The sequence below is a fragment of the Medicago sativa genome, chromosome 1 (assembly GCF_051527215.1).
Source record: "Medicago sativa cultivar Bolivia chromosome 1, Bolivia_mono, whole genome shotgun sequence".
NCBI lineage: Eukaryota > Viridiplantae > Streptophyta > Magnoliopsida > Fabales > Fabaceae > Medicago > Medicago sativa.
This window is the reverse complement of record NC_140749.1, coordinates 70958086-70984889: the sequence shown is the minus strand read 5'-3', so window position 1 is coordinate 70984889 and position 26804 is coordinate 70958086. Positions and strand designations below refer to the sequence as shown.

Sequence of the window (26804 nt, the reverse complement as noted above, 5' to 3'; positions counted from 1 at the left end):
GCAATAGTAAGTCTTGTTTAGTCACGACCTCAAATAAAAAATATTTCAATATACACATAAATGAAAAAAGTAAAACAAAAATAATATAATCACGTCAATTTTTATCATTTAATTTTTTTTTTCTATGAGTGAAGTCGTCCTAAATGTGGTCAAGATTCTTTGATTAAAATCAAACGACACAAATTTTAAAGCAGTTTTGATTTTTTAAGATATAAAAATTTTGACTTTAAAATTTGAACCATCTAATTTTGAATGGACAATTATGATCTCATTGACTGAAATCTTTGGTGCCGACCGCACCGAATCAGGATCCATACTTATAGTACCCAAAACACCTGCCCAAACAATAAGGCTTGTCCAAAACTTAACCATGGTACTTAAATCAACCAAAAATAAAACCACATTTGAAATCAAGTAAAACATCAGTTTCATCGAATATTATTAATACTAGTAGAATGACAAAATCGATCTACAAGAAATTTCAAATCCTAAAGATGTGTCACAAGCAGGAATATAAAGTAATAAATTCTTAATAATTTAAAGTAGAGTCAAATATATTGTCCCCTACAAAATATATAAAGAGCAAACTGAAATATATATAAAAAAAAAAAAAAAAAAAAAAAACATAACTGATGACCTTATAACCTTTGCACTAGAAAACAAAACTTTTAAATGAGTGAGAATTTGTCCATTACCTGCACAGGAGAGAAACAAAAATCAGTTATAAGAATAATAATACTAAACCATATGTATTATGAATGAACATAGAATCGAAAAGTAGTGAAAGAGAGAGGGCAAAAACCTGGTCTGCAAACAATGTATAAGTTCTTTTCCTCACTAATATTTTTTTTAAAGGCTCCTCGCTAATCTTTGATATGTGAACTAGTATTAGTATATATATATATATATATATATATATATATATATATATATATATATATATATATATATATATATATATATATATATATATATATACAAAGGTTATACGTTGTTTGTTTATTATACATACTACCGTTTTTTTATGGAATTTTTTTAAGGATAACATTTTAAAATATCACTTTTACAAAAAAGGATAAATTCAAAACAAAATTATTTATAAAATAACATGGTCAAATATCACTTTTTCAAAACAAATATTCAAAAAAAAAAAAAATCATGTAAAATATACTCATTCCGGTTCTATCTAATAAGATATTTTCGTCAATAAAAGTTTATGTATTTGATCCAAATTTTGAACCAGGTACATCAACTTTTGTTAATCCAAATTTCAACGTACCCTTTTTGACACAAACATGCTTAATATGAAGATTTTTATATTTTAATTTTTACTTTTCTTTTTAGTATTTTTCTTTTCTTGAGTTTGATTTATGTTCGTTTATTTTTCTTTTCTCTTTTTTTTTCTTCATATATATTTAGCTTGAAAAATAAATTATTACTTTTTGGAAAAAAAATAATTAAGAATATATTAAAAATATATAACTTTTTCCCTTTTGCAAAGAAAAATTTTCGAAACAAAATTCTATTTTCAAAAAGGCTATAAAAAAAGTTCTTCCTTTTCCAAACCAAATAAAAAAAAAAACAGATGTACCTAATAAAAATGTAAAGAAGATAATAGAAAAAAAGGAAAAATTCAATAAGCTAAAAAATTTATGTAATAAAAAACGTTTTCCTAAAAAAATAATTCTATGGTCAAAAAGTAATTAAAAGATAATTTTCTAAAAAAGATAATTCAATTTTAAAACAAAATTCAAAACACCTTTTTCTAAATCAATAATTCAAACAAAAAAAAGAACAAATAACACATATGATAAATAAAAAATACAAAACACTGCTTAAATAATTGTTGTCTTGAGGTTCTAGCTTAGTGGTAAAAGCTTAAGCTTGTAACTTCAAGGTAGAATATTCAAATCCTCTAAAGAACGGTTGTTAATAGATCATAAGTTTAATTAAAAAATAATAATTTTTTAAGTCTAATAAAACAAATTGTTACTACCTTTTTAATACACTTATTTTTCTCCAAGATAAATTTAAAACAACATCTCTTTTTTAAAATATAAAAAAAAATTGAAAACATTTAAGAAAAAATGGAAAATTTAAAGTATTATACACCTAAAAAATAGATATTATTCAAAAAAATTAAAAAGATAGATATGGTACAAAAAAAATTAAAAAAGATAAAGTCAATCTAGTAATTTTTTATGCTTAAAAGATAAAGATAATATAAAGTCAAACACACGTGGTTGCTTGATCCTTTATTATGCTTGTAATTTTTTGTAAAATGTAACAACAATTTTCTCTTGCAATAAATCAAATGCCAAGACTGGAAAATAAAACAATTTATATGACGTAACTTTGGTTTTTGAAATTGTCTTTAACGTCAAAAAAAAAAAAACAATTTTCTCTTGCTTCTCTCTATGTACTCAGAGAAAGTAAAATTGTTTGTTAATATAATTCCATTTTAGCTTCAAATAATAATTGTATGTGATAGAACATGAATATATATATATATATATATATATATATATATATATATATATATATATATATATATATATATATATATATATATATATATATATATATATATATATTGAACTGCCGAGAAGGACTCTCAATTATTATACTGAAAACATAAGTTATAAGAGACTGGAAAATAAAAATGGATTAAATTCATTCTACTCATGGATTGGTAATGGACATGATAAAATATCATAAATTGATAACCCCTCGTTCAGAAGGGACATTATCAATTTTTTTTTAGGTAACAATAATAATTTTATGCTTTTGTCTAAATAATAATAATAATAATAATAATAATAATAATAATAATAATAATAATAATAATAATAATAATAATAATAATAATAATAATAATAATAATAATGATGATGATGATGATAAGCTAGTAAGGTTGGTTTTTATCTATTTTAAGAGACCGTAGGGACGTTATCAAATGTAAAACTAAAGGGATGTTTAACAGTTTAGTTTAGTTAACGGTGTTAAGTTCATTGAGGAGGTTTTTATAGATTTTAAGAGACCTCCGGAAGGTTATTGTCTATTATAAAAATAGAAAGGGTGTCTGTGACATTTAAATAAACTCAGGGGAGGTAAGTGTATTTTTCTCAAATATTAAAGTTTATGAGTTAGAGTAACTGTATTTTTCTCAAATATTAAAGAAGTTTGAGTTAGAGTTTAAATAATATTGCTTAAAAAAAGAGTCTAAATAATAGAAAAATCATAGGAAATAATAAAATACAAAACTAGATTCAATAAGCAAGATAAAGGTAAGAAATTGTTAAATTCTTGGAGGGGAAAATTATGGAAGAGGATGCATATGTAGAGCAAGAAACAATTTTGTATAACTTCATTTTAATCATATCATAATTATAATTGAACAGATGGAAAAAACTGTTTTAGTCTCACCCCCCAGAAGAAATGTCTAATACTTTCAGCTATGGAAATTTTGTTGCTGAAGAGAATCATGAACATGGAGATTAGAGAGATGGAAAAAAATAAAATTATGATTTTGTACTCTCACCAACAAGCATTCACTTTTCCAATGTGTACTTGAATTTTATTTCTCCAAACATGGTCAACATTGAAGCATGAATAAAAATGAAAAGCATAGTCAACATAAACTCTTCCACTTGCATTAATTTCTAAACATAAAGAAACCTTCAAAGACATATTTAAAAAAGAAAACACAAAATGAAGCTTATAGAAATCATAAAACAACATACGAATGTGTCACACACTAGCACTCTAAGGCTCATTCGTTGTCTTGACTCCGACTATGGACATGAGAAAGTGGAGCTTTTCATTGATTTCGACAGAGTCGAAGGGGTTCTCATTGACAAAAGTAGGGGGTTCAACTCCAGTGAAGATGTAGAGAGCCTTCAATTCATCTGCACATGATGCTTGGGTTGTACCTTCATATCCTATTATCTTTCGGATGATGTAAATCTGTTTCCATATGTTCTCCTCATTGAAAGAAACCTAGAAAAGGCTAGAGTAAATAGCTTGACAGTGACAAAAATGTGTACTAATTCACATGATAATATTCAGATAAGCGCCAAACACTATAAACATGACCTTGCACATATTACTTGTCAAGCGGAGCATCCCTCACTTGAGGCCTCCCAAAACAATAATTTTTTTCCATAAGACATGGGACCTCCAAATAAAAATATAGTCTATGGTCTCAAATGTAACCAAAAAATAATCTTAATTTTTGGTTTCAAGTATAAATACCCTTCAATAATGTTGTTTATCCTAAAATACCCGTCAATAATTAAACGTTTTATTTTCCATAATCATTTTATTCTCATGGAGCAAGTTCCAATCAAGGGCACTTTTGAGAATGCCCTTATATTTTTTTTTTTTAAACTAAGAAAATTAATTGCATTCAACTAAATTTCTTAGTAAGTATTTTTTTTGTCAAGTAGCTAGTGGTTAGAAATTCATCCCTCAAGGTGGTGAATAAGTGGAAAATCCGGGGTTCAAATCCCGGCCCTTGCATATCGCAATGTCCCTACCAACTGAGCTATGCTCATGGGAACTCTTAGTAAGTGTGAAGTTAGTTAATTTTGCTTATAATTGAGACGAGGTAGTTTAGTATAAGTGAATGACATACATTCATTAGTTGTTATTGTAAGTTGGAGACAAGGGTTTGAAACCTGCATTACATAATTTATTAATTTTTTTCGCCCAAACTCTAACTAAAATAAGCCTCCCTTAAATTTTTGCTTTAGGCCTACAAATGTGTTGAATGCACTTATGCATGTCGGGTATCTATTATATTATTTTTTTTTTTGAATGGCGGGTTTCTATTATGATCTAGTTTCATATTGTATACAATAGCTGAATTATGTTTATATATATATATATATATATATATATATATATATATATATATATATATATATATATATATATATATATATATTGTGATGTGCAGAAATAATCAGAGATAATTTTGAGCGTTTGGTTAAAGCACTTACCGAGATTGAATTGAAACAAAATTACGGAATTTAGAGGACATCTATAAGCTATATGTGAGAATTAAGATTCACACTCCCTATGGCCAAAACCTTGACTTTAGTTTTGTTGGGAAGATTAAATAAGTCTTTATATAGTTTGAGACAATCGTCTAGACAGTGATTCTCTAAGTTCTCCTCAACCATCGCTGTCCTTTAGTTCTCTCCTCACCAAAGGCTCTAATGATTCTTTAGTTATTCCACTTGTTTATGTAGATAACATAATCTTGGCAGGACCTAATCAAACTTTGCTACATCAAACAGAACAACAGTTGGAAAAACAGTTCAAGCTTAAAGTTATTGGAAACATAAAGTATTTCCTTGTATTGGAAATAGCCAAGTCATCCAAGGGATTCCACCTACAAAGAAACTATACCTTGCAGCCCTTGAAGAATGAAACCTATCATTATAGATCCTAATCTGCCCTTATCTGAAGACACCAGTAACCTTCTAGAAAATCCTACTCAATATAGGAGAATGATACGCAAGCTGATGTATCTTACTGTTTCTCCTCAGTTTGTTGGTTAGTTTTTATATTCAGCTAGTTGGTTATTCTGTTGTGCATAGCTTCAGCAGTATATATAATCATCATCTCTCCTTTGTATTCAAGTTTTATGAATGAGATTCAATATACTATTCCGTCAACCCTACTTGATGATATATGATGGGCCTACCTTGTTACCATGCATTTTGTGTAACTTTTTCAACATGGAAACAAAGATCAAAAAGCATGCACTTACTCAGAATTCCAAGACAAATCCTACTGAACTAGTTCTTAATAAAATAAAAATAATTTCATCAAGTCCCCAAGGTATATTCATCATATGATAACATGACGACTGTCTGAAAAATACACATAAATTAGACATTTACCTCTTCAGAAGGGCAAGCAATGTTTTTTTCAGCGGAACATTCAGAAGACCTGGACTCCAGTTCTATAGAGGAAACAAAAACCTCCATTGAATCTGTATGCATGTCGACCGTAACACTTGAAGATTCTGAAAGCAAATAAATTAATTCAGACATTGGCCTAAAAAAATAAATGGAATTCAGAATGGAAATGCCATACATATACAGGCCTAACCTTGCAAATCAATTGTATATGAGTACCCGCCAGGATCTATTCTGTTATCGTCACACAAGTGAAGCTCACTTTCATCAGCAATTTCTGTAGCATCTGATGAGTCCATTATTTTATTATATTCATGCAACTGCATTTCTTGATTCACAAGGTCAGAAATGTTATCATCCAACTCCACTTTCTGCAGTATAGTAGGCTCAAGTTCCTCTTCAACATTTTCATGTGTATCAATTTTGTCATCGGTAACCTCAGACGAGTCCTCAGATACCAATATATCAATAACCTGCATTTCTATCCGCAAATCACCAATTGGTTCATCTTGAAAACCTCTTGCATCAATCAGTTCAGAAGTTTCAGAGACCGGCTTCTGTGAATCATTTGAACCATCAACCTCTAACTCTAAATTACCTCTTGAAGGTTCACCTGATTCTACCTCATTGAAAACACTACCCTTGACATCATCATCATTTCTTGATTGAACCGTCTCCTCGCATACTTTTGAATCGTCTTGATTCCTCATTTCTCCCTCAGTCCACAAATTCTGTTTGTCTTCCTGTCCTGCTTCCACATTTTCATTTGTATCCATTTTGTCATCGGTAACCTCAGACAAGTCCTCAGTTACCAATATATTGAGAACCTGTGTTTCTATCATTGACTCGCCAATTGGTTCATCTTGAAAACTTCTTCCATCAATCAGTCCAGAAGTTTCAGTGACCGGCTGCTGTGAATCATTTGAACCATCAACCTCTAACTCTAAATTACCTCTTGCAGATTCACCTAATTCTACCTCATTGCAAACATTATCCTTATTATCATAATTTCTTGATTGAACTGGATCCTCGCATATTTTTGAATCTTCTTGACTCCTCATTTCTCCTTCAGTCCACAAATCATGTCTGTCTTCCTGTCCTGCTTCCACATTTTCAACAACTGAACCAATATCTTGATGACTTTCACTTGTTCCACTATAAATTCCTTTTGCATATTCTCCTCTCATATCATTTCTACCCTCATCTCTAATTTTTTCTAATAGTCCTTTTGTTTCTTTATGCATCTCTTCCTCCTCTATATCACCCTCTTTCACCTCATCTCCACATTCCTCTAAAGCAACATTTGTGACACCAAACTCAAAGGGTTCTTTAAATTCTTCAGTTTCATCAAACCCTTCCATAATTGTGCCTCCACTCGTCGGCTTCTCATCATCAAGCTTCTGTAGTGAAGGTTCCTCCTCCTTCTCTTCCTCCTCAGAGAAATAATCAGTGCTGTCTCTCTCAGAACCATTGTGCTGGATGACATTGTTAGCATCAGTTGAATGTGACAATTCTGGCTCAAACTCCTCGTTCACAACCCTTTGCCCATAACCATTAACATCAACCATTTCATTGTCTCTCTTTGCTTCATCCTCTTCATTCAAATCAGTAATATCACTATCTTGCTTAAAACACACGTCTTCAAGTAGCAGTGGACCCTGTCCTTGATGAGTAGGATTAGGCTTAGGGAGCAACTTACTCATTAAATTCTGAGTACAACTATGGCTAACTAAGAACAAAGCACAAGGCATGGAAACTACAAGACCAATAGCAGAAGCAACTACAAAACCTGGAAGAACAATAGGAACAGAAGAGGCTACAAAACCAAAAACTAATATTTTCTTTCCTACAGTGAGTCCCTTCTTGAACACATAGTTCACTTTGCTACCATTATTGGTATTAGGTTCAGACCAGTTTTGACTTGTACTAGTAATCATAGTATCCCTCTCTTCATCTTCTGCTTCTTCCAAATCCATCCTATTCTGCCCTATTTGAACAACCAACTTAATTATATATGCATGTTAATATAACTCACAACAGCATAGCTATTTTACAGTTTATAGGATCAAAATTTGTTTGAAAAAAGAATAATACGAATGAGAGGAAGAAAAAAAAAAATTACCTGAACTGAATGTGGGATAAATAATAAGCTTCTAAACTTCAAAGAGATAGCTATGTTCTACCGTTGGTGCTATGGCCAAATTCACTAGCTAGGGAAAAGAAAGTGTGTGAACTTTGATTCATCATTAATAATTTGTTCTTGTCTTAGACACGTGCTAGGAAGACAGTGATGACAGGTGCTGGGGAAGGAACGTGCCACCTGTTTTGCATGCAAATACTATAGGGGCTTCATCTCTCCGTTAAAAAAAAATGAGGAGATGATTTATCTTCATCTAATCAATTGTAAAGATCTACTATTGATTAAAAAAAAAAACTAAATTATTCTATCTAAATTGGTAATGGTTATTGATTAAAAAAAAACTAAATTATTCTATCTAAATTGGTAATGGTTATTGGGAAGATTAATTGTCAATATTTCGACATTATGTCCTACTATCCGGTGAAGAAAATCGTGACCTAAGTATTCTCTTTTTCTTTTTAAAACGTTTAATACCATTTTAAATCTTTTTCTTGTGAAAAACTACGAATAGACTAAAATAACAATAATTATATTTTATGTGGTTTTTGAAATAAATTCTTTTTATTAGATTTATTATGATACTGTCCTTGTGAGCTTAGCTCAGTTGGTAAGGACAATGCATAATATATGCAAGGTTTGGGGTTCGAACCCTGGACACCACAAAAAAAAAAGATTTATTTATTATGATACTGAAATAAATTCTTTTTATTAGATTTAGATTTATTATAAATATTTTAGTCAAATACATAATTCCTATGTATTTAGTTCTTGTTCAAAAAAAATCATATCTATTTAGTTAAAATTTATGATACTGAAATAAATTCTTTTTATTAGATTTAGATTTATTATAAATATTTTAGTCAAATACATAATTCCTATGTATTTAGTTCTTGTTCAAAAAAAATCATATCTATTTAGTTAAAATAATTTTAAAAAATGATTTTAATATAAAAAATATATAATTGACCTTATTTAATCTGTTTCTTAGTTTTCAAAAGAAAATTTGAAAAATCGTTTTACGTATTTTTTTCAAGATAAAACAAAATCGTCGTTTTGGAGACTGGAACCTAGAATTTTTCATATTGTAATCAAATAACGATCTAAATCATATCCATCAGTTAATGATCATGTTTATTTGTTTCACACTGATTAAAAAAAGATTGTAGTAAATAAAAAAATAGAATAATATTAGTGGATTTGACTAGGGGTGTTCGCGGTGCGGTTTGGTTCGGTTTTGAGCATAAAAGTCATCCAAACCGCGAGATAAAAAAGCATGCGGTTTGGTTTGGTTCGGTTGATTTTTAAAAAGTCATCCAAACCAAACCAAACCAAACCAATGCGGTTTGGATTGGTTCAGTTTGTGCGGTTTATCGCGAGATAAAAAAATATTATATTAACTCTAATATTGCCAACTTGTTACAAAATAAACATAGGACATTTTATTTTGTTGTTTATATGATAAAATATTAGGAAAAACTTATATCAAAATAGGTAAAGTTAAGAAGAAACATAAGCATGAAACAAATTGTTGGGAAGTAAAGGAAACAAATTCATCACGTGAAATGAATTGAAAGAGATGGAAAGGAATTGGAATCGAACGTGATAGTGCAACAACGGAAAAATCGAATTAAAAGAGATTATTCTTTAGCTATGTAATTGGCTAGTATATTTTTAAGTAATATTCATTATTCTTGCGGTTTGATTTGGTTTGGTTTGGTTTGGTTCGGTTGATGAGATGCAAACCGCAAACCAAACCGAACCGCGCGGTTTAGTGCAAAAGTCATCCGAATTCATCCGAATCAAGTGCGGTTTTTTGCGGTTTTGGTTTGGATTGGTTTGGTTTGCGGTTTTTCTATTGGGTTGGTTCGGTTTTGAACACCCCTAGATTTGACTACTATCGTAAATGCAAGATAGAAGGTGTTGACTTGAGAGTGATGCACACAATATCAATTATAAGACGCAATTAAAAAAATATAGTTAACATTCTATTAAAAATTGAAAGCAATAATTATTTTGAGACTTTTCTTTTCTTGCTAATAATGTGATGTTATTATGAGAAGAAAGAAATTATCGTATTCAAAGAAAAAATAGTTTTGTTTGTGAAATTTTTCATACCATTAATTGATATTGTTAATTTACATTTATAAAATTCTTTAACTCATTGTAATTTTTTTTACGGTTATACTTTTACATAGCCTTTGTGTGATGAGGGGGAGAAATTTACCTCTCAATGACGATTTTGTTTCTTTACCTTAAAAAAATATGATAGAATATTCCATAGAGTGTAAGAAAGGAAATATTCCCATACAGATTGATGGAACACGCACGAGAAATTAAAAAAACAATTGATTTGTTATACAATTACATCAAACTCAATATCCTCTGAATATTTTATTTAAAAAATGTTAGAAAATACATGAACCGAAGAGAGAGCCATACTCCCTCATTCCCAGCAATTTGTAAAATATTGTTCTAACATAAGTATCAATTTAAATTTTTTAATGTAATAGTAATTATTATTTTGATCAATCGTATATTTTAATTAATATTACATATTCCTGAGTCGGTTTCTTATATTTTACATTTGTGGTAGTAATTTTTCTTAATATATGTTAAATTTTATATAATTGAAAAATTATATATAAATATGTATTTTCTCAGCAAGTGAATTTATATATATATATATATATATATATATATATATATATATATATATATATATTGTAATGCAACAAAATGGCAGACATAGAAAAATAGAAAAGCAAAAATAATATAAAAAGATGACAACAGAATGATGTATATATGTATCTTTATGATGAGGATAGAGATTATTATTATATTCAATTCACTCGTATAGGTCTAGTGGTCAAGTTGATGAACGAACCAAAACTCCTTTCCATTTTCAACAACAATATTAGTTATATTTTTCTTCTACTTGTTCTCTTTTACTTGTTCGCCTATGTAAGCAATCATCAAATTGTTTGCATCTTTGATCCTATATATACAGCACTATAGTTATTCAACAAGATTATTAGAGCAATGGCTAGGGTGATGGTGCTTGCGTTTTACATCCTTGTGCTAGTGAATATTGCAAGTGTTCCACCATCTTCAGCTGCTCGTTTATTAGGAACCAACAATAAAACCAAAATATCTACTATAGAAAAGAAGGCTAAGAGTTATTTGTTACAAAATGGACTTGGTCAGACACCTCCAATGGGGTATGTTATACCCTCTTTATGTATACATTCACATATATCTTTAATTGAGATATATCACTTTTTTTTCATTTATCATTCTTTTATAACAAACACAAAATAAATACAAACAATTTTTTCTAATTAAGTGCATAATTTGGTAATCAATTGTACATATGATGTTCAGATGGAATAGCTGGAACCATTTCGGTTGTGATATCAATGAAAGTTTAATCCGAGATACAGGTATATATGTTCTCTATCTTCATTATGATGTGGTTCAAGTTATGGTTTTACAATTTATATATAATTTAGTTGATCTGGTCTATATATTGCTTTATTATTTCAGCTGATGCAATGGTGTCCACTGGCCTTAGTGCCTTAGGGTACACATATATTAATTTAGTTAGGTAAGAGACAATTACAACAACCAATGATACTACAATACTTACTCTTTATTTATTTTTACTTTTTTTTTTTACGAAACTCTTTATTTTGTTGATGAAGGTATATTTAATTAATAATAACAAATAAATATTTAGTCAAATTTTGACAAAAAAAGACAAATTAACAAATCTCATTTTTTTAATTGAATATAATTACAAAAATAAAATTTTCTAATTATATTTTATGTAAGTGAAGAAAATGAACAAATAACCACGAAACGTATTTAAGTATATTATTAGTGTTTGTAATCCAATTTACAAAAAAAATATAGAATAATAATATATATTTAAATTTAATTGAGTATATATTTACTAATAATATAAATATTCATACATGCATATAATATTTTTTGAAGTTTATTTTAAAAAAAAACTTTTGAGATTGATGTATTTTATGTTTAAATTATTGTATAGACTCTACTTTAATTATGAAAAAACATTTTAATAATATAAATTTGTATGGTTTTTCAGATGATTGTTGGGCAGAACTTAATCGAGACTCCCATGTATTTAAAATCAAATGTCTTTCAATTTTGGTTTTTTTTATTGATTTGTGTGTGTGTGTGTGTGTGTTTTCTTCCTATACTTTTCGTTATTTGTTTGAAAAATATAAAAGTGAATTTCAGTTTAGAGATTACTACATTAAATAAAGTTTCTATACCTCTAACAAATTTAAGATGTTAGGGAAATATGGTTCCCAAGGCTTCAACGTTTCCATCAGGAATCAAGGCTCTAGCTCATTATGTTCACATGAAAGGCTTGAAGTTGGGGATTTATTCAGATGCTGGGTATCAACATATTAAATTTCTATAAAAAAAAATATTAAATTGTATTTGATGATCGTAACAATGATTTTTTAAGCATTATTTATAATACCTACAATTTTTATGCAGAAATCTAACTTGTAGCAAACGCATGCCTGGATCACTAGGACATGAAATACAAGATGCCAAAACATTTGCTTCTTGAGTATATCATACATGCATTCATTATTTGAAAGTCACTTTTCATTTCCACCAAAATTATATTATGTATAATGATAAGTTGTTAACCAACACTAATTTATATTTTTTTTAGGGAGTAGACTATTTGAAGTACGACAATTGTGAAAATAATGGTATAAGCGTTAGAGAAAGGTATTTAATCAATGGTATTCAAATGCAAATAAGTATCTACATACTTAATGTTTTGTAAAATCAATACTTATTAGTTTCATAAATTTTGTAAATTAGGTACCCATCAATGAGTGAAGCCTTATTAAACTCTGGAAGACCAATCTTCTTCTCTATGTGTGAATGGTGAGTTGAATTGGTGATCGTGCTTCTCATACTCTCTCTCTCTCTCTCTCTCTCTCTCTCTCTCTCTCTCTCTCTCTCTCTCTCTCTCTCTCTCTCTCTCTCTCTCTCTCACATATTAATAATATAATATTAATTTAGGTAAGAGACAATTACAACAACCAATGATACTACAATACTTACTCTTTATTTATTTTTACTTTTTTTTTTACGAAACTCTTTATTTTGTTGATGAAGGTATATTTAATTAATAATAACAAATAAATATTTAGTCAAATTTTGACAAATTAACAAATCTCATTTTTTTAATTGAATATAATTACAAAAATAAAATTTTCTAATTATATTTTATGTAAGTGAAGAAAATGAACAAATAACCACGAAACGTATTTAAGTATATTATTAGTGTTTGTAATCCAATTTACAAAAAAAATATAGAATAATAATATATATTTAAATTTAATTGAGTATATATTTACTAATAATATAAATATTCATACATGCATATAATATTTTTTGAAGTTTATTTTAAAAAAAAACTTTTGAGATTGATGTATTTTATGTTTAAATTATTGTATAGACTCTATTTTAATTATGAAAAAACATTTTAATAATATAAATTTGTATGGTTTTTCAGATGATTGTTGGGCAGAACTTAATCGAGACTCCCAGGTATTTAAAATCAATTGTCTTTCAATTTTGGTTTTTTTTATTGATTTGTGTGTGTGTGTGTGTGTGTGTGTGTGTGTGTTTTTTTTCTTCCTATACTTTTCGTTATTTGTTTGAAAAATATAAAAGTGAATTTCAGTTTAGAGATTACTACATTAAATAAAGTTTCTATACCTCTAACAAATTTAAGATGTTAGGGAAATATGGTTCCCAAGGCTTCAACGTTTCCATCAGGAATCAAGGCTCTAGCTCATTATGTTCACATGAAAGGCTTGAAGTTGGGGATTTATTCAGATGCTGGGTATCAACATATTAAATTGTAGGGTTAATAGGCTTATACCCCCCTGCCATTTGGTGAGATTTTGGTATACCCCCCTGCCATAAAAAAACTTGCAGATTCCCACTTGTAATTTCAAGATTCCTTGGTATACCCCCCCATAGCAAGATGTCAGCATCTGACTGGATTAAAACGATGACGTGGCGAGCTGACATGGTATTTTTTATATTTTCTTGTTTTTTTAATTTCCACCTAGATAAAAACAACAATTAGTGGTTTATTGGCATACCCCCCTTTCATTTCATTTTCCCCAAAACTGAAAACCTAATTTCAGAGAATCAGAAGAAGAACAAGAGACAGACGAACACGATCTGGGTTCACAATCGAAGCAAGTTTTCTGCGAATCGAAGCAAGATTGCTGGGTTCAAGCGAATTTGAATTAATATATCTGCAAATCTGGGAATCTGCGAACAGAGGGTTTCTGCGATTTAGGGTTTCTGCGAATTGGGAACGAACGAAGAAAGAGAAAGCGAACTAAACCAAGAAGGTTGAAGACGAATATTGAAGACGAAACTTGTGGTAAGTTTACTGATTCTGTCTTTCTCTTTATGCATGTGTGTCTTGTTGTTACTATTTATAGATGATAAAGAAAGGAAGAAATGTATGTTGTGGTCCCAAAAGTCTGATGGTAGATTCCATTACTGTACTTTTCGATGCTGGAAAGTTTGAATTTTAGGGTTTTTTAATTGAAACTTTTGTTTTGTCTGTGTTAAAGCTTGTAGGTTTAATGATAGTGAGGATGAAAGAACCACTGCACTTGAAGATGGGTTTGAACAGGTTGAAGTTGAAGCACCTGTTAATGGTTCCAACAGAGTCACAGTTAACAACAAATCAGTAAGGATCAAGAAGTGTGGGTCCAAAACACCTAAGAAAAAATCCCCCAAGAAAAAAAAATCACCTATGAAGAATAGTAGTGGTAGGATGACTGTGGTTGCACCAGTTTCTCTTTTGATGGATGGGAAAGGAAAGAAAGTTGTAGAAGAAGAAGAACAAGTAGATGGAGATTACCTTAGTGAGGATTTGGGTAGCTCAGACCCTGATAACTCAGAGGATGAAACAGTTAAATATAAGCAGTTTAGGATGGAACAATTAAATAAGGATTATAAGTTCAAGATAGGTATGGAATTTAATACTCTAGCAGAGTTTAAAGAAGCACTTATTGAGGTAAACGTGTTAAATGGTTACCAAATTAAGTTTCCAAAAAATGAAGGTTATAGGGTAAGGGCTGTGTGTAGGGACCACTGTGGGTATACTGCTTTGTGTTCAAAAGTGGGTGACAGGAGGACATATCAGTTAAAGACTTATGTTGGGGACCACACTTGTGGTAAGGCCACAGAAAATAAGAGTGCCAACTCAAGATGGGTTGCTAAGAAAATTGTGCCTAAAATGCAAGTGTCCAAAAACATGACTGCAAAGGAGGTACTGGATGAAATGGCCATGAATTTTGCTGTGGGTATCACCATGGACAGAGCATGGAGAGCAAGGAAGATTGCAAAGAAAATAATTGAGGGTGATGCAGATAAGCAAATTGTTGCTGAGTTTTATGATGCCCTTCCTGAATCACAGACACAGAGTGGCCTAGGTCCAGATGTATTTGATGGCCTTCCTGACCATGTCTTGGCAGCCATAACTGATCAAATGTTGGAAGCAGCAGGAAGAAACTTGAAGCATGTGAGTAGTGTGAAGACTGGGAATGAACAGAAAAGGAAAACCTTGGGTTTGAAGAAATCTGTAAAAGCTAGAGATGGTAGGAAGAGTACTAGGCTGATGAAATTAAAGACCAAGGCAATCACAGGTGCTGGTTCCAGTATTGACCACCCTATGGACCTTGATGAGTCTGAAGATGGAACCTTGACCCAGGAGGATGATGCTCTGACAAAAAGTGGGACATGTTTGAATGTGCTAAGAGGATTACCAAAACTGGTTATGAAAGCCTCTAAGCCTAATTGATGAGATTCACTTTTCAAACTAGGCCATTGTTAGTGTTTTCTAATTCATGTAATGACATATGCACTATAAGTGCTTTAATCAATGGTATTCAAATGCAAATAAGTATCTACATACTTAATGTTTTGTAAAATCAATACTTATTAGTTTCATAAATTTTGTAAATTAGGTACCCACCAATGAGTGAAGCCTTATTAAACTCTGGAAGACCAATCTTCTTCTCTATGTGTGAATGGTGAGTTGAATTGGTGATCGTGCTTCTCATATTCTCTCTCTCTCTCTCTCTCTCTCTCTCTCTCTCTCTCTCTCTCTCTCTCTCTCTCTCTCTCTCTCTCTCTCTCTCACACACACACACACACACATATTAATAATATAATATTCAAATTGCTATTCCCTTTTAAATTTCTTTCTAAAACATAGGGGATGGGAAGATCCGGCAACATGGGCCAAGAGTGTGGGAAATAGTTGGAGAACAACAGGAGATATTGAAGATAACTGGAAGAGGTGAGAAATTAATGAATGCCCACAATAACTTGCATTGAGACATTTTGCAATGTCTTTTTTAGCATAATAACTTAGCTAAAGAAAGTATAAGTTCTCAAGAATTAATTCATTTTTATATATTGTAATGTTTAGTTATTTTTCTTCTTTTTCTATATTGTGATCAAATGACTTTATTCCATTCCCAGCATGACTTCTATAATAGATGAAAACGACAAATGGCCATCTTACGCTGGACCTGGAGGATGGAATGGTAATTAGTTAATCTTACTATTAGTGTTATGCATATTAAACTTAAGATCATTGCAATTACATCAAACTCCAATACTAGGTCTTCTTATGTGTCATTACTTATTTGAAATATTAGATCCTGATATGCTCGAAGTTGGAAATGGGGGGCATGACCACAGAGGAATATCGTTCCCATTTCAGCATTTGGGCCCTAGCTAAGGTGCATGAAACAATTTATATACCTATTGTTGACACAATGTAATATAACATGAGTTTTTTGTTTAACTATTGTATTGGGTTTAAACAGGCCCCTTTATTAGTTGGTTGTAATATTCAAGCAATGGATAATACCACATATGAATTGATAAGCAACTCTGAAGTTATTGTAGTAAATCAAGGCAAGTTGACTTTCTTAAAAGATAAATGTATTGATTTTTCAATAAAGGACTATCTGAAACTCATGTGTTTCTTGTGGTATTGCAGATAAACTTGGAGTTCAAGGAAAAAAAGTGAAAAGCAATAATGATTTAGAGGTGATATTATGCTCTTTCCCTTTATATTTTATGGTGTTTGCGTTTCTCACAACTTATAATGATACTATTTTTTCCTTCATATTTCAATATAAAACTTTGATATGTAACATACAAAAAATGCAAACTAATACAACCTTGTTGTCAATATCATTTGCATATTTTATACATACACATGCATGTATGAATTATGACACGATTCTTGCACACATCTTAATAAAAATTTGTAATGGCAGGTGTGGGCAGGTCCTCTAAGTAATAACAAAATAGTAGCGGTCTTATGGAATAGAAGTTCATCAAATGCAACAGTGACTGCATCCTGGTCAGACATAGGCCTGAAACCAAAAACTATAGTAGATGCAAGAGATTTATGGGAGGTGAGATATTTAGCCAAACTCATTTCTCTCTTTATTGTGCAACTTAATTTAAATTCTTAAGATTTTGATGATATTTAAATGATTTTTTTGCAGCACTCGACACAATCACTAGTTTCAAGAGAAATATCTGCACATTTAGATTCACATGCTTGTAAGATGTATGTTCTCACACCTAAAATGATTTAATCTTCAGTGCAAGATCAGAAGAAGAACAAAAGTAGCCAGTTGTTGACACATTGTATTGGCAAACCATTCATTCATTGCTCCTAACGGAGAGTGACACATAAATGAATAGGAAATTATTTTTATCTTAAAATGTAGTAATAAATTGGATTGGCAAACCATTTATCCATTCATTGTTCCTAAAAGGGAGCGACAAATAAAGGAATAGGAAATTATTTTCATCTTAAAATGTAAGAATAAATGTATAAGCATGTTGTCATCGCACTTCTAGATGTATTTGCAATTAGATTCAATTATCCATTTGCACTTGATGTAATAAGCTTTTCAAATATCATTTACTCTAAACAAAGAAGTAAGTTACAACAAGCTTTAGTGTTGATTTTAATTTTGATAGAAAATCTATCAACAAATTAATCTAAAACAAGTTAAAAATAAAATAAAAAGTTGCAACGCGCTTAATGTACATGCAAACATTCAATTTTCATATCATCTTATGGAAGAAAACAAAATAGTGTGTACATCAAATGAATGAGTAATGAACAAATGAGGAGTTTAATGCAGTAACACCTATGAAGCACAGATATTCTAAAATAGAGACATATATGTATCAGATACATATCATATATTGATATACTTTCTTTATCTTTTATTTAAGTTGTTTACTTTTTAGGTAATTCCATCTCAACAAAAATAATAAATTTAGTTGTAGGCTTAATCTGTTGTGAACTTGTGATATTTTTCTTTGATTAATCTGTCTCTTATGCACTATTGTGATATTTTATAATGTTAAAAATAGAGGTGTTCTTGGCACTACTCTTCAATTAGCACTCCACAAGTAAAACTACTTACATCAATGGCGCTCCCTCCCTCTCCACTCTATTATATAACCCACAAAAGTTCAAAACCATGCCAACGAACTCTATTTATGGACTACCTTCATAGGTCAATTGATGGATCACTTCAAAATTGTATAATTAAATGAAAGTGAAAAAGATAACAAAAAATAAACATTCTAAAAATAAAAAAAAAGATTAAAAGTAATATACACAATACCATTATTTGTATCCTAAAAAGAAACGAATGGAGTGCTAACCAAGTAGTGATGTGAATTTCGAAGTATAGATTTTACATTTAAATACCCAGGAGCACAAGTATCCACCTTATAATATAGATACTCGGCATCAAATATAAGTAGTAACTATTACATATCATTGCTTGGTTTATACTTTATACTACAAGCCCCCTGGTTCATTAGTTCATCATTTCTGGCAAACTCAGCACCCAACTTGCCTAGGAGTCCTGAGGGACGGTTGTAACATCAGCTGTGTGTTTAATAAGAATTGTATAAAATAAATAACACGAGTGCCAACGCCGACTTGCTTGACCAACATTGTCCATTACATCTCCATGTCTTCAAGATCGGGGAGAGGAAACCGAAGAATCGCAGCAATGCCACTTATCTGTTCTAGTTCTGTTCATCAATGTAAAATTGGCAAAATAAATATAAAACAAATAGAAAACTCAATTGTAAATGTTTAAATAGAAGCTTCGTTTACTTTCACATAGCAGCATCCCCAACGAAAAGTGGGAGGAAGAAAAGAAATGGAAAATCTTTAGTTTAACCATCCTAATACTTGTATTTTCTTTACCATTATTCGCGGTTTAGTTCATTAGATTCTAAGATAAATAATCCCACACTCTAAAGAAATCAGAAAGTAATAAAACTTACGTTCTCCAGAGACATGCATGGATGAAAATAGATGGACAGAACCTCCAGAATCCTTAACTGAATTGACCAAGTTAACAAACTTTTTCCTGGTTGGTATATCTGCATTCCTATAACCAAAAGCATGCAGATATATTTAAGTCACAGTTATTAATCACAACATCAAAAGGAGCATTTTCCGGATTGCATTACACCCCAAATACCAAGCTAACAAGTGGGATGGCAAACAATCGCAAAGATAGAATCTAGTTATCATGCTATAATGGCTCACGACTAAAACATATTTTTATAAAACAAATTCTGAAGTTAATATTGGAAGTAGGCATACACTAACTTTTTTTTATCTAAACCATTTCCAAGGATGTCACAGCAATATACATGACTGATTTTTTTATTTTTTAAAAAGCATGGTACATCATTGTCAAAGTGAATACGAATTAGAGAAATGCTATAGCAACATAGTGTTGGACACCCTTTTCATTTTCGACATACTCTAATTCATGTGGATCCACTAAATCATGGAGGCCCCACTCTCTGTTTGATGATTCTAATGAATTTCATTAACTGATAAAGAGTAGATTGTTAAGTGTGTTGAAGAGTGCTGCCATCATTTCTCATAAATTAGATAGAACAATCAAGCATGCTGTATTCGACTCAGAATATCTTACAAACCTGAAAAGAGAATCTGCAATGAGAAGCGTTTGCACAGCTAGGCGTTCATGGGCAACCTCGACATGTTTTGTTCCATAACAAGCACGTGATGAATCCTGTCCCACCCGAAAAATATTCAATCAGGATTTCAATCAGCCATTTTCACGACTTTGACGTGACATTTAGTTTAAGGGAGAAACACAGGATAAGATAACTAGTAAGAACATCTGGATCAGACATCAAGTTTTCATGCATACAATAAAGGTAAATCTAGGAGAATGGATATGGCTTCAAAATGTCTTTTGTGCTGAAGTTTTAATTTGATATACGTATTTACTACCAATTCCGGTGTAGATACTGATACAGTACTTGATACTCGAATACTTGATATATGTTAGCTTGTGATGTATTTCCAATGCCTAAGCTGAAAATAAAAATCTTAGTCTCCATATTTGCCTTCAATCAATGGGATAGACCATCTATAGTGTTTTACTTATATTAGATTTCTTAAACTATAGAGTTTTGATCTTTCATAGATAAAGTTTGAGAGAGATTCTTGAACGCAAGATGAGTTCAATTCTGATTCTTACTGAATGAAGTTAGTTACAAAATCTTAGAGGAATGCTTGCTTATATAGCAATCCTAAGCTACCTAGATTTCTATTAGCAGCCAAAACTGTTATGAATTCAGTTTTGGACAGTTACATGGTTTGCTAGCTGAATGCCAACTATCTGAAGGTTAGTTGAGCTAACTCTAATTCTATCCTCTATCAATTTATGACCTATGAGATCTTGTGATGCTTTCTATGTACCTTTTAGTAACATTTTGATAATATGCTATGTCATCATATCCTAGCATCAAAATAGCCCAATTTTAAACAAAATTTCTATTGTTGTATAACAATGATGTTGTATCTGATACCTTTAACTCATACTTATATCCGTATTCATGTATCATATAGCTAACTAATTATATTACATATTCAAAATAAACAATTCACGAGCTTGAAGTAGTTCCCTTGCACTGGTGAAGGGGAAAATACAGTTTTATGATTGTATTTTTTTCTTTGATAGAAAACATTGGGTAACTTGGGTTCTAAACACTGGACAACAAATTAGAATAAAATATGAAAATGGAATGTCATGAAAGATGTACTACTCTTAAATAGCTTCAATAAAGTAAGCATCTAAAGTCATAGTAGAAATTCATTATGCAACTGGCTAAAAGATCAATACTCTTCTTTCGGACATGATACAACTACGAGAAAATAAAAGCTACACAAAGATCCTATTGAATCAGTTAACTTAGAGTCTCTTATCAAATCTTAAAACTGAACCAATTCTCAAATTAGTGGCAACAGAAATTTTAAAAAGGGAAAATGACATTTCAACCATAAATACAGGCAAAGTAAAGAAGAGCATTTCAAGTATAGAACCTTACATTTGAAAGCATGTCATAAAAATCCTTCAGAATTCGAACCTGAAGAAAAATAAAAATAAATCTTGTTTCAGACTCAGCTAAACAGGATAAGGAAATAACTCAGCAAAAAATGTCTAGTACTTTGGTTTTGATGGTACCTCTTGTGCTGCCTTAGTATCTTTTATCATGCTCATGACATTTGGAGCATCTAGAACCTCTTTTAAACTATGCCTACAGATAAGAAATTCTAATGTGAATGAGATAAGTTAAAACCACCAGCAAAGTCCATCCAAAAAACAACAGCAAGTGAATCTATGACTGCTGGCATTTTTTCCGCATTTTAAGGAAGGCATGAGATTTGGCATTCACTTAAAATCTTATATACGGAGCAGATACAACAACAAAACATGATTTAATTGCAAGCCTAAAAAAGGGACAACTTGAATAGAATCAAGTGTTAAAATACTGGATAATTATGGGTTACAACAATAAAAAATCACAGCTGACTTCGCAAACCTCAAAAAATACTTGTTACATACAACAGCATATCACATCAGGGAGATTGTGTAAGTCAACCTACATCTAATTGACTATAATTTTCATGTTACTCAAATGCTAGTTACCTTACAAGGCTTTCTTAAACTCATAGAAAAGTAGGAATAGAGAGAAGAGAAGATGTAATGAAGAAAGCAACCGTACTTGTATCCTGAGCTTGTGTGCGTGAGAATGATGCGTGACTTGTTTTCAATAATAGGTCGTAGTTGTCTTCTTTCTGCCTCCAAAAATAAGTGACGGTGAAACTGATCCTGTAACGGAAATAGTGACATACAATATAAATAATAAGTATAACAAACACACTATACCAAATCTTGTCTAAGTTTTGATGTAAATCATTATTATTAAGAAATGTGTGTGGTATCAAATTTGTAAATGTAAATACTCACTAAGAATGAAGAAACCTAAATAGAAAGAACAGGGAATAATTACATACTTTTGTAAATCCAGGACTTGCAATTACAGCACAACGAACCACGTTGAAATCTATATGCCTCAAGAATGCCTAAAACAGGTCAGCAGAATCCATTAAACTTGTACATGCCCCTTTCTTAATTTTGTTGGACAAATTAATAAATATATTATTAAAGAGATTGAATAAAACAATACAGCAAAAGATGAGTATAAGATATCCTCTTAATTGAGGAACAAAGAAACATAGAAAAGTAAAGCCATCAAAGGGCAGCCCGGTGCACTAAAGCTCCCGCATACGCAGGGTCCAGGAAGGGGTCCCATCATTTTCAGTGTATTGTACACAACCTAACCCTGATGTTTTACACAAGAGGCTGTTTTCAAGACTTGAACCCGTGACCTTTCAGTCACGTGACAACAACTTTACCATTACCCTGTTTTGGGGGATCCCTCCTCAAAGCCATCAATATAATAAAAAGATGTTTGAGACACGACATCGTCATCCAGGCCTATCATGTTACTGGATATATTGTATGTCTTTAGCTAGACACACATGCTCAGTACATGGGTATAATATTAGCATAAACATCTCACACTACGTGGGTATGAGAGTGATATCAAGGTGGTGAATAAAAAATGAGCACCCAACTTAGATCTAGACTCTAGAGCCACCCAAATCAGCTTATAGTGATTTAAGGGGTATATGAGGTCACATTGTATCATTAGCACTAGCGAATAAAGAATGAGAAGGCAACTTAGATCTAGAGAAACACAAACCAAGTTATTCAGATTTGAGGAGTACATATGGACTCACAACATATCATTAGCACTAGTTCTATAAATTGAATAAATCCCTTCATATTGAAAAAGAAATTCTACAAATCCTCATAAACCCATTTTCTATTTTATAGATGGAATATATATCACAAATGAGAATAAATACTAAGCATGAGAAATACAAGTCCCTGGGAAGAATTTACCTGTAAAACATTCTCAAAGAACTTATTCAAAGCCTACAAAAAGGAGGACAATACTTTAGAATTGGAACAGTCATGTTATAGAATTAATTTACAGATGCATGTATCGTTGTAAAAGAGAGGCAGACAGAGAACATACTCTCTCATAACCAGCAATAGCAGGCCCATGCTTTCGAGGAATTGAAGCTTCTATCCGTGAACGAGTAACAGTCATACTGTTATATCAGTCATAATATGAAGAATAAATAAAATGCAACGACAGAATTACATGTCAAAATTTAACTCGAACATCAACAAGAAGAACAAGTAACTAATATCACGGGTTTGTGGCTCCCCACAGAAATCAAACACACCTGACACTGACAACCCTACTACACTATCAAATGCTAACCAATAGTCAAAAATATCTTCTTAATATATAAATGAAACATATTTAATGAAAGCTTCTAATACCTTTTACCAATAAGGAGGATATGGGCTAATCCTTCTTGCATCAACACCACAGCTAGATCAGCACTTGCAGCGGGATCTGCAAAATAAACATGGAACTTTGTTCACCAGCCGACCAGATGAGGATTATGATTCAATTTTGCTCACTAAATATGAATGTGATTCTATATGAAGCACTTCACTTTTCCACCATTTTTCCTACTTAAATGGGTGCAGGATTGAAGATATTACATAAAATAGAAGTTCCATCATTTCCCATGGTTTCCATGAACACATATTAGTATAAATGTCTATAATAAAATAGGCAGATTTATCAGATAACCGATAGCATACCAGAGGCCTGCTGGAGTACCTCCAAAGCATAAGAATCCCAGACATCCTACGAAAGACAAAACACAATCTTCAGTAATATTGACTTCTTTCGAAAAGAAACTGTCATAAATCTCCCCAAACTTTGATGTAGTTCTAACCAAAATGATATATCCAAGTAAAAGATGTAGTTGATAACTTGAAATGCACGTGAAGCACATATATAATTATACAAGACAGTAGAAACAATAACATGAATCATATCAATTACCTTCCTGAGCACAAAAGGCCGCTGTAACTCAAGTTCTAAAGTATGGAATGCTCCTATCTGCAGCAAGTAGTCAAATATTAGAACTCAAATTCAGCAGTTGAAACTGAAACTAACCGTTCCTGTTAACTTACTACCTTGACATGTTCATTCTCTAGAATGTTCTTCCCTCGAACACGCAAAACCGAACCTTCTTTGTCGTAATCCACACCCTGGAACCAAAAAAAGATACAAGACAAAACTCAAAAAGAAACTCAAAACCCATTATTATGACATAACAAACAGAGATTAATTTCTATACATGACAGACTTTGCACACATATAATTAAGAGTTTAATGGTTATACACCATTGGTGTAAAATAGTTTTACAACTAAGTCCAATTAAAACTCATCAAATCCCCACTTTATACCCACCACCACATACTTGATTCGTATTGGATATCAGTGTAAAACTATTTTACACTAACAGTGGATGTCCTATATTCTCTATACTTGAAGAATTTAATTAGTTACAATTATTTTACAGTCCTATATTCTTTATACTTAAATATTTAATTGGTTACAATTGTTTTACACATACATCAAATGATGTGTTGCCACATCAATTAATAAATATGAAAACATATGAGTTGTAGTGTTCATCAATTGACAAGGCAATACATCATTGGATGCATGTCTAAAATAACTTTACACTGTCAGTGTTGCCACTTTCATAAGAGATTAATTTGTATACATTATAAGTGTAAAAACTTTTACACAGTCAATAAATCACAAGTCACAACTCACAATCATTACGGAAACAGTGTAAATAAATTAAATCCTAATAAAAACACAGAATAAAACAAGTACATACATCTTCAACTTTAATTTCCAATTTGAGTTTAACACGTTCAGCATCTCTTCCACCATTAGCTGCTTCTCTAAGAACCTTCCTAATAGTAACAGCCATGACTGAATCACCAGGAGCTATCAAATTATATACATACCATAGATCATCTGAATCCACTGGCACCATCTGTATATCAAAAAACGAAGATTAACAGCAAATTTTGCAATTGAAGAATTGAATAACTGTGTGGGAATTGGGAATTGAACCTTAACGCTTCCAGGTCCATTGCGCACAAAGTCTTTGCGAACGATTCTCATAGCTATTGATTTTTCTGCTACTTCCTTTACTTCTGTTTTTCTGAATTATATATTCAACTCGAAGAGAAAAGTGAAAACTGATCCGGACCAGCCGGTTCAACCGGATTTGACACTGGTCCGGACAGGCACGGAAAACCAGAAGCCCAAAAGAATCGATATATAATGAACCCGGTTTAGGCAACGTTCGGTTCTAAACTCTCTCTCATATGCGGTCACGGCGGCCAGTGCAAGTGTGATTAGTATTTGTCATTCATAAATCTATAAAAAAATACGACATTAGTATTTGTCAAATCGTATTTGGGTGTTTGAAAATAATTATCATTGATAAATATAAAGGGAATATCTATTTTTAGATATTCCTCTTATATTTGTTTGAAAAAATCAGGTACCAAATCGTATTTGACAATGATTATCATTGATAAATATATGGGGAATGCTATATATCATGAGAGAAATATCGCGAATGTTTCACGAACAGGAAAATGCTTTGGTAGCAAGTATTTGTGACCGATAAATATTAAAACAAGAATATGGGAAAAGTATATATTGTTAATAATTATAATAGAAAACAAAGGACCGGTATTTATTACTAATAAATATAAAAAACACGGGATAAATATTTGGTACCTATAAATATAAAAAAGAACCAAATAATTGTTTTCGTTGATAAATACAATAAAGAACAGAGGAAAAATATTTGTTATTGATAAATAAAAATAGAAAAATATGGAATAAGTATTTGTCACTGGTAAATATAAAAAGTAAATATTAAAAAAATACAGTTAGATTTTTTGTAACTGATAAATATAAAAAGACACGGGGACACTTTCATAACTAATAAATATTAAAAAATATGGGATTAATATTTGTCACTAAAATCTTCGCAATTGTGATTTTTCATATATGTTTAATTTCTCGCATCTTTCACATTTCTTGCACTTTTACATTCAATCAACTTTACATTTCACTGCATTTTATATTCGTGACATCATTTTCAACTTATATTATTTAGTGTTTTTCATTTATGCAATTTTATGTTTCAGCCTTTGGGAATTCAATCATTTTTTTTATTTAAAAGTATGTATTTGTTATACTTTAAAAATTTAACTTT

General features: G+C 30.9%; 3 protein-coding genes and 1 pseudogene across 5 annotated transcripts; 2 read left to right on the top strand and 2 right to left on the bottom strand.

The window, feature by feature from the left end:
• Positions 1–3550: 3550 nt before the first annotated feature.
• LOC146956958 (uncharacterized) lies at positions 3551–8335 on the bottom strand. Its single transcript, XM_085733015.1, has 4 exons — positions 8053–8335; positions 6124–7917; positions 5913–6037; positions 3551–3999 (listed from the first exon to the last, which is right to left on the bottom strand). Exons 2-4 carry the CDS (start codon positions 7904–7906, stop codon positions 3766–3768), a joined length of 2142 nt encoding a protein of 713 aa, XP_085589141.1. The 5' UTR covers positions 7907–7917; positions 8053–8335; the 3' UTR covers positions 3551–3765.
• A 2768-nt stretch (positions 8336–11103) lies between these two features.
• On the top strand, positions 11104–18044 carry LOC146956956 (alpha-galactosidase-like; annotated as a pseudogene). Its single transcript, XR_015021605.1, has 15 exons — positions 11104–11288; positions 11452–11510; positions 11614–11670; positions 12182–12216; positions 12395–12498; positions 12604–12679; positions 12788–12846; positions 16128–16193; positions 16379–16462; positions 16648–16712; positions 16827–16910; positions 16998–17088; positions 17174–17223; positions 17457–17597; positions 17691–18044. The product of XR_015021605.1 is annotated as an alpha-galactosidase-like (transcript).
• On the top strand, positions 14011–16072 carry LOC146956957 (uncharacterized). 2 transcript variants are annotated; one of them, XM_085732990.1, is made up of 3 exons: positions 14011–14167; positions 14286–14530; positions 14727–16072. In XM_085732990.1, exon 3 carries the CDS (start codon positions 14912–14914, stop codon positions 15959–15961), a length of 1050 nt encoding a protein of 349 aa, XP_085589116.1. In that variant the 5' UTR covers positions 14011–14167; positions 14286–14530; positions 14727–14911; the 3' UTR covers positions 15962–16072. The 2 variants fall into 2 exon arrangements, with proteins under 2 accessions (XP_085589116.1, XP_085589120.1); XM_085732994.1 differs by having other exon boundaries at positions 14011–14530.
• Positions 18045–18811: 767 nt separating the features above from the next.
• Positions 18812–25712, bottom strand: PEL1 (Eukaryotic release factor 1 (eRF1) family protein). The gene is made up of 15 exons (XM_085732965.1): positions 25643–25712; positions 25401–25562; positions 24684–24758; positions 24550–24606; positions 24303–24348; positions 23973–24048; positions 23659–23734; positions 23523–23555; positions 22568–22636; positions 22276–22382; positions 21735–21807; positions 21598–21636; positions 20179–20273; positions 19510–19616; positions 18812–19251 (listed from the first exon to the last, which is right to left on the bottom strand). Exons 1-15 carry the CDS (start codon positions 25691–25693, stop codon positions 19178–19180), a joined length of 1140 nt encoding a protein of 379 aa, XP_085589091.1. The 5' UTR covers positions 25694–25712; the 3' UTR covers positions 18812–19177.
• Positions 25713–26804: the final 1092 nt, after the last annotated feature.